Raw genomic sequence first — 7,835 nt, forward strand, 5'->3', positions numbered from 1 at the left:
AATTTGTCCCTAGATTGGCAATTTTATGCCTACTTAAGAACAAATTAATGGAAATGACCAATTTATGAAATTTTCCTATCTTGGCAGTTGACAAATGCATAGACCCTATGAAGGTTTGGTTGTCTCCTTGTCAGTACAGGAACTTGTGCTACTCTTGCAGTGATTATACAGTTTGCGTATTTCAAACATGTGCTGTTCAGTTGGTTAGTGCCTGACTTCATGAACGAAGAAGATCAAGCGGCCCTGATTAGTATAGACTCTAGGGGTTTGTGCATGAGCAACGCACATTAAGGACTGTTCTCCATTCAGTGGTATCTAATGGATGAAATAATGCCTTGGCAACAACAATGCAACACCACACCAAGTTTTTTTTTCCGGTTTTGATACAATTCAGTCAGTTTTTAATATAAATTTTGAGAATTTTACGTTTTACATTTGTGAAAACACTGACCTGGCCTTTTACTACACTCAACAACTTGGTGTCATGAAAATTAGTAAGAAAATTCAATCACAACCGAAATTGTTGCACCTTTGTGACCTAGTAACCCTTACACTGGTGTAGAAGTGATCTGTCAACTTTTCTGAAGACTGTAACCATGTTATTTTTTATTTAAAAAAGTGTTTTTACCAGAAATAGTATATTACCTTGTTGGCTTTATGCCGTTGAACTACTGTGTATTACCATTGTGTTATTGCAATCATGGTTTGTTTCTAAAATTGGTGCTGAATAATGCAAAAATAACTTAGGCTTTGACTAATTAGTTCACAGGTAGGTTTTGTTGAACTCAAAATTAGAAGATGCTAAAACTGTTCTGTGTGATGCAGAGTTAAAAAAAATCTAAATGGTTTCATATTTTGCTTAATGTCATGCAAGGGGTTGCTGGAAGGATTATTCTTTTTATAAAACATATCTTTCTTTCTCTAGTTCGGGGCTTTAGAAAAGTTGTATGGTAAGTTGTAGGTATGTTTTTTTGGGTCGCTATATAAAAAAGTTTTGTGTTTTTTTATATCATTATTAACACTTTCTGACTTACTCACATTTTGGCCTTTTCTGTGTATTGTTTGTTTCATGCAATTATTCTAATTAGCATTTGCCATTTTTAAATTTGAAAAACATCTGTTCAATGTGATACTAAACAGCAAGTTGTGTCTTATGTGCAATATTGTTGCCTCAAGTTATGAAACAAATGTGATACATGTGTCAATGTAGCTATGGGATGACAAATAAACTACACATACCCAAAAATCTTCTAAGCATAAGCCTAGTCCTGTCTGTGCCGACTGGTAGCTTTAGTGCTGCTGTGCTTTCACACACACTTTATTTGTTTGCCACAGCATATGAAATAACATTTGTTGTACATTACAAAGCAAATCAATCTAAAATTTACTGTAAAAATGTTTGCAATTGTATGTAATACAATACTATCATTAAACTTTGCAGTATTGGTCGCCGCAAGAAGGTGAAAGATGACACCGACCCCACATCAATCGTTGTGATAACAGGACCTGGGCACACTCCAACATTACCCCCTATACCGTCAACAATATCTAATGTGCCGTTTCCTAACGAGTCCCCTCAGTATCCTCTGTATGATCCAGCCCAGCAACCCATGAGCAATGTCGTTGACAATTTATCTCAGGAATGGGATAATTGGGACACCCAGTTTGAAACAACACAAGAAGATTGCTCAGTTGCGCCTCCAGTGCTCAAGGATGAAGAAGATCAGCGTAAGTAAATTTAATTATATTTTGTTACTTTAATTTTAGAGACAACAAGACAAGTGTCAGTGATCCTATGTTGTATACTGGGCTGGTGCATAACAGACAGAAAACATTCCATTTATCACAGTTGTTTGAATCACTGTGGTCATACCAACGTAACTGGCAAGCAATTTATAAAAATTAACCAGGTTCTTTTCTAAAAAGCCGAGATGACACTGCCACGCTGAGAAGATTATTTCAGTTTGTTTTTGACTATCACAACGAAAAACAATATCTGCCAAGCATGGCAGAGTTTCAAACAAGTAAAATGTACTAGCTGATCCTTAAAAAATCATGGCATATACCAAAATAAAATCTTCCATGGTGTTTGGTTATTACTTTCTAGAAACAGTAACAATGTTGCTTGAAGCGTTAGTTTATCCGCCATGCTTTTGTGCAAGTAACAGCTTTCCTATACGGTTGGGGCTGAAGAAAGTCTACAAGACTCTATATCATATTTGAACAGCCCATGTAGATTGTTAATAAGTTTTCATTGCGCCTTTTCAATTTGATGTTAATTGTGGGATTTGAGCCACTTGTTATTTTGCAATTTCATTTCCTTCAACTTGCAGATGAAGATGATATCGATTTCTTCAAAGACATGGAGCCAACAGTGAAAGTTAAAAAAGTAAAAACTTTGCTGCATATTTGATCTTTGTTTATTTTGGAAACGCCACATGATACTTCTGTCATTTCAAAACAATAATGGTATCGATCTTGGTCATCCTTTCCTGGGTGGTCGTTGTCTTTTGGGTTTGTTTGAGGAAGGTTTGTTGTGCAACTTCAGCATCATATTTACAACAGCGTGTGCGGTTAAACAAGGCGAGCTCGCATAAATGAAGCTGCTGATGTATGTTGTTGTTCCGGGACCTGTGAAGTTTGCGTCTCCGCTCTACCTTTCCCTCAACCTTGATGAACTTAAAACTTTGGTGAGAGCGTGATTGATGACATCATTTCATTGCTAGGTGTTCGTGAAACGTCGAACTGAGGCGGCGTCGAGGGATCTTTTGTCCATGGACCAGGATATGGAGTTTGGAGTGAGCAATGAGCTGGAAGAGTGGGATGATGATGATGGATGGGAGGATGATGATTTGGAGATTGACGAAGCGAAGGTTTGTCCAGTATTCTAGCTACTCAACTGCGCTGACGATAAATACTTTGTAAAAGTGCTGAGAGCAATACATATACACGATGGATGAAGCGCTATCAAAATAAACATTGTTGTTATCACAAAACCAGAACATGCTTGCTTATATCAAACGATTGGTTTGCGAGTGATGCTTTCTATGAAGTTTAAAATGATTTGAAGAGATAATTCACCCGTAATTTTCAATCATGGCCTTCTTGAAAAATTGTGTTTGAACCATTGCAGCTTGATTTAAACATCATCAAAGTCAAATATTTTGTTCTTCATAACCTCTGATGGCGCAGGTATTACGCGAGGCGCAGGAGGAAAGGAAGCGGGAAAGACAAATGCGCGCGAAGCAACAACGACCGAACAAGTCTACATCACGAGCCCATGAAAAGTTGGCTTCCAGGGTTTCATAATCCATTTTTAACTTTTCTCTGTGGTGAATTATGCAGAATGTTGTTGGAAACACTAGCAAGACGCCAATGACGTTTATTGCTGAACACGTCATGCCACAAACATACTTCACAGTGAGCTAAGTTCAGATTGCATTTTAACGCGTTTACTGCGACATGGTTCGCCTGCAATAAGAGATTGATTGAGATTAAGCGGAACTGCAGTTCATTGATACGTCATCGATACGTCATTCGACTCAAGATGTTTCTTGTGGCGGTAATGGCTGCCCCATAGCGGTCTCTTGATGACATGGTGGCCACTTCCTATGTGCAATGAACTGCCCCTTCCACGCTTTGTGTTTTGCTTGCAACGTATTTAGATTGTTTATGTTCTTCGCCAAAGTGTTGTACGCGGTGCTAGCTATGACCTTTGGTGGGAATCCAACGTTTTGAATGTTGGTTCTTATCCGGGTCTGGCCACAATACTTCAGTTGAAGCTTCTCCAATAAGAAAATTGGTTGAATTTATCAAAAAAATTCAAGAAAACTTGTTTTTAAGTTCGTGGCTATCGTGGTCGCGCCTCGCGGTTCGTTTGGTTCCAAAAGTTCGATATTTTCAATCAAGACAACGAGGCCGGCGTTAAACTATCGAGCTCTTCAGCAGGGATGGATTAGCCCAGCGGAACTTTTCCGGTGGACCAATCAACTGTTGGCCGATCATCCTGGGCAAAATGACTTTTTTATTCTTTAAAACAGGGGTGTGCAACCTTTATTACAGGAGGGCCAGATATAAATAACTGGGTAAAACCGCGGGCCGCACGTTCATTTAACATATGATTTCTAGTAGTTGCAGGCACAAAAAAGTAGGCTACTTTGTTTTTGTTATTCTTGTGGAATTATTAGGGGTTATCTCCTTGCAGAAATAATAAGTCAAGATGCATAAATTTCTAAAGAAAACTGCTATTCAAATTTATTGTCACAGCGACTTTATACGAGTTCAGTGAGAAGTTTGCAGCTGGCTTTTTTTCCCGACTGCTTTTTCCAATTTACTTTAATAGAAGTGCTCGCAATTCGAAGTCCATTTTCCAAATGTTTGTCCGTCAGAACCATGACCTTGGTCAGAACCGATCGATAGGAAAATTTCATGACGCCTATTTTAGAAAAAAATTGTTCGCACAAATACGTTAAATACGCACATATAATAAAGAGCCATTTTTGAAGCCATGAGTTTTTTCAAATGTGTAAAGTCATCTTAGTTGAAATGTTTTCGGTAAAAATCGCCAAGATTCATTTCTAAATACTTTGCTTTCAAATCCGTTTTCTCTTGAAGATTCAAGTTGGATATCAGCTGGTGCTTTGTGAATGTCTGTCTTGAATGGCGAAGAGAACATACCAAACAAATGTTCATGAGATTTGAAGTCCTTGAAACGAGCCAAAAATTCATACAACAATTTTTCAAGTTGGTCTGCAAATTCAGTTTTTTCAGGATGCATTCGATAGTCTCTCAAAGCTGGAAAGTGGAAAAGATTTTCTGTCTGTATGTGAGCTTTCCAAAGTCGTAATTTGTTCATAAAGCCTTTTATGTGACCATACATTTTTACGTTCCAATGATTAAATGCAATGGATTTGTGGTAGCCGGTGGGAGATTTCTGAAATGGTTAACAGAAGGTGTTAAATCCACAGTAGGCCTACAATAATTCACTCCACAATAAATTGTTCACACGTAGGCCTACCAGACAAAACTAAATTATAATCACGTTTCGCGGGCCGCGCACAATTCAAAATTGGCACATCTTTGCGGGCCGCATTTGGCCCGCGGGCCGCACGTTGCACACCCCTGCTTTAAAAGAAACTTTGGTTTGATGAATATGCGGAGGCGCTTTTATTTTTAAATTTCCTGGCCACTCCGCCCTGTGCCCCCCCCCCCCCACCAGTTGTTTGGAAGTTCTTAGATGTTTGCTGTCAATCATTTGAATAAGTTCATTGTTGTGTTGTTGTCGTGATCAAAATCAATGATTCTTTCTGAACCAGCTGAGCTTTCTTGCGGCGCTTCTGTTGGCAAGGTGACGTATATCTTGTTGGTGGCAATACAAACACAAAGTGAAATCATCTCGCGGCCTCTCGATTGTCCACGCCACAAACACAGACAATCCTCAATTTATTTTGTCTTCTGATCTTTTTACGTTCGTGTTTTGTCACTTTAAAGATGCTAGTACAGGGGGGAGCAATCGCCCCCCTCCTAAAGCACAGAATTTAACTTTGTATTCACGGTGTATTGGCAAGGTCGGGTTAATGTTGACCTACACATCATTGTTTTGTTGAAATCCCCTCCCATACTTGCTGGATCCGCGTCTGAGTGTGGGAAAGATTCCACGAGTCGACAGCCTACGATGAATGAAACTTCAGAGATTTTCTTGATTAAAACAATGAGTTCCCTTTGCGGGTTCAAACAGTTGACGAAGATATGTAGAAAAATATGAGCACACTTAACGGCCAGTAGCCTATTCGGAGACATGGACTTCGAGTTGTGAGTGATAACGTTAGCCGGGGCTCAATTGAGTTATAGCGATAGCTTGACTCACTTTTCCGAGTGACGATGCAGTGATTGACAAAATGTTTTGTGCTTCAACACTATGTGGGGATTTGCGTTTTAACTTTAGCCTCAAATACATCATATGATAAATTTGAAGGCTGCTTAAAATCTAGCCTTCTATGGGGTAAATAGATTGTCTGTGTTATCACTTGGTGGAAGATGATTGCATTTGGAAACACAAAATATCTTTCAATTGTTTTCGAAACCGAACAAATAATAATTCAGGCTGCAGTAAAGTAGGACCATTGTGTTTTGCATGTGTGATAGACTGATAGCATGCATAGTCTATGACATGTGCTATTACGAGGGAACTGTTTTCCGCTTGCATACTCTAGTCCAGGTGTGTGAGAGCTGTTCATACGGGTTAATCATAAAGGAATAATTAAGAAATCAAGATTTTTCTGCCTGTTTTACATCTAAACAAAAATTGATTGGATTCATGAAACACTTCAACAATCGGAAACTTCACTCTGTCAATCTCGGTGACCTGCGTCAGTAGTGCAAAGCCTCCCGAAGTTGAAAACCGGCAGAATAAACCTGTCGAATAATTTTTTTCAGTCCGAGGATAAAGTATCTCTCAATCAATCTAACACTGTTTTATCGGTGCATACGCTATTTCAAACTTTTTAGTTTTACCAACTTTCCTTTTGTGGGTGCCAAACTCAGGGGCGCCGGAAGCGGGGGGGCAGGGGGGGGCGAATGCCCCCCTTGCCCTCAAATTTTCTGCAGATAGAGGGGCAATGGTGCCCTTTTAAAGTCATGTAAGCTACTGCACATTTTGCAATATATCAATTGCTGCTATTCGCTTTTCGCCTAATTATGATCTTTCATTTTTGCCTCAAAATAATACTTACGGAACAAAATTTTGCAACACAGTAGCCTACAGGCCTTATAACTCGTTTTTTTTTCGACAGCCATCGTGGCCTACTGGGAGCTCCTTCTTGGCGGCCAAATCTGCGTGCTTGGAGGCCAAAATAAAAATAACGATAGCACATTAAGTAAATAGAATTAAACTTGCAACAATGCTAAAATGATCACTTAGCGTTGTTGAAGTCTGGGCCTGGGCGACGTCCTACAATAGAATCGCTGCACCACGCAATAACTGCTTTATCGGGATTGTAATCCAGTACTATTCAAACGACACTCGCACGAGTGTCTCCAATGTGGCTGATTTTATAAACGTTCGCTACTCCCCTAGAATTCTTTTTAGCAACGAAAAACAACGTTTGACATGTGTTGACGATGACGGCAAGGTAATAAAATAAGTAGGCTATTTCAATGATTAAAACATTACTTGTAGGCTTTAACTGCCCTTTATCAGAACTGACGATGCATTAGCAAGTGCGAAATATTTTTTCTGTTACATCTACTGACATCTGATCCTGTTGCCTTAGCAATTGAGGTTTTAGCTATTTCAATGATGTACATTACTAAAAGAAGCATAATTTTTGCAAAATATGATCAAAAAATGTTTTCCCCATTGATGTCAACTAACTTTGTTCTCCTTTTTAACAACGGTTTAATGTCCGACAACATCGAATCGACATAAAAACGACAATATTGCCAGCCGATGTAAATTAGCAATTCGGATTAAGTTTTGTTAAAATAAACGTCGGGAATTACAAACAAGACTTACAGCGCTGGCGATCGCAGATGGATATTCCATCAATAACAAATATTCCCCACACAATGCAACAGTGGCGATTATGACGCGCTGACCTAACTTTGCGTCACTCTTTGATACTGCATGTTTTCGACAGTTAATCCACGATCATTGTATTGCGAAATTAAATAATTGGCTAGGAGAGACCGGCGGCCAAACTTGGCCGATTGAGGAGGTAGCACCGGCGGTTCATTCAAGCACTACTTAGCGGCCATGGCCGCCGGCTGTTTTAAGGCTTGACAGTAGGTTACATCATTGTAAAATAGCATGATGCCCTTCTTTGTATACCGGACAC

The 7,835-nt window shown here is 39.3% G+C and overlaps 1 protein-coding gene across 1 annotated transcript; it reads left to right on the forward strand.

The window, feature by feature from the left end:
• Positions 1-823: 823 nt before the first annotated feature.
• On the forward strand, positions 824-6,270 carry LOC145786506 (uncharacterized). The gene is made up of 5 exons (XM_082598172.1): positions 824-950; positions 1,442-1,728; positions 2,334-2,389; positions 2,727-2,873; positions 3,193-6,270. The coding sequence occupies exons 1-5, from the start codon at positions 868-870 to the stop codon at positions 3,307-3,309; spliced, it is 690 nt and encodes a 229-aa protein (XP_082454298.1). The 5' UTR covers positions 824-867; the 3' UTR covers positions 3,310-6,270.
• Positions 6,271-7,835: the final 1,565 nt, after the last annotated feature.

Source organism: Aplidium turbinatum, chromosome 17 (genome assembly GCF_918807975.1).
Source record: "Aplidium turbinatum chromosome 17, kaAplTurb1.1, whole genome shotgun sequence".
NCBI lineage: Eukaryota > Metazoa > Chordata > Ascidiacea > Aplousobranchia > Polyclinidae > Aplidium > Aplidium turbinatum.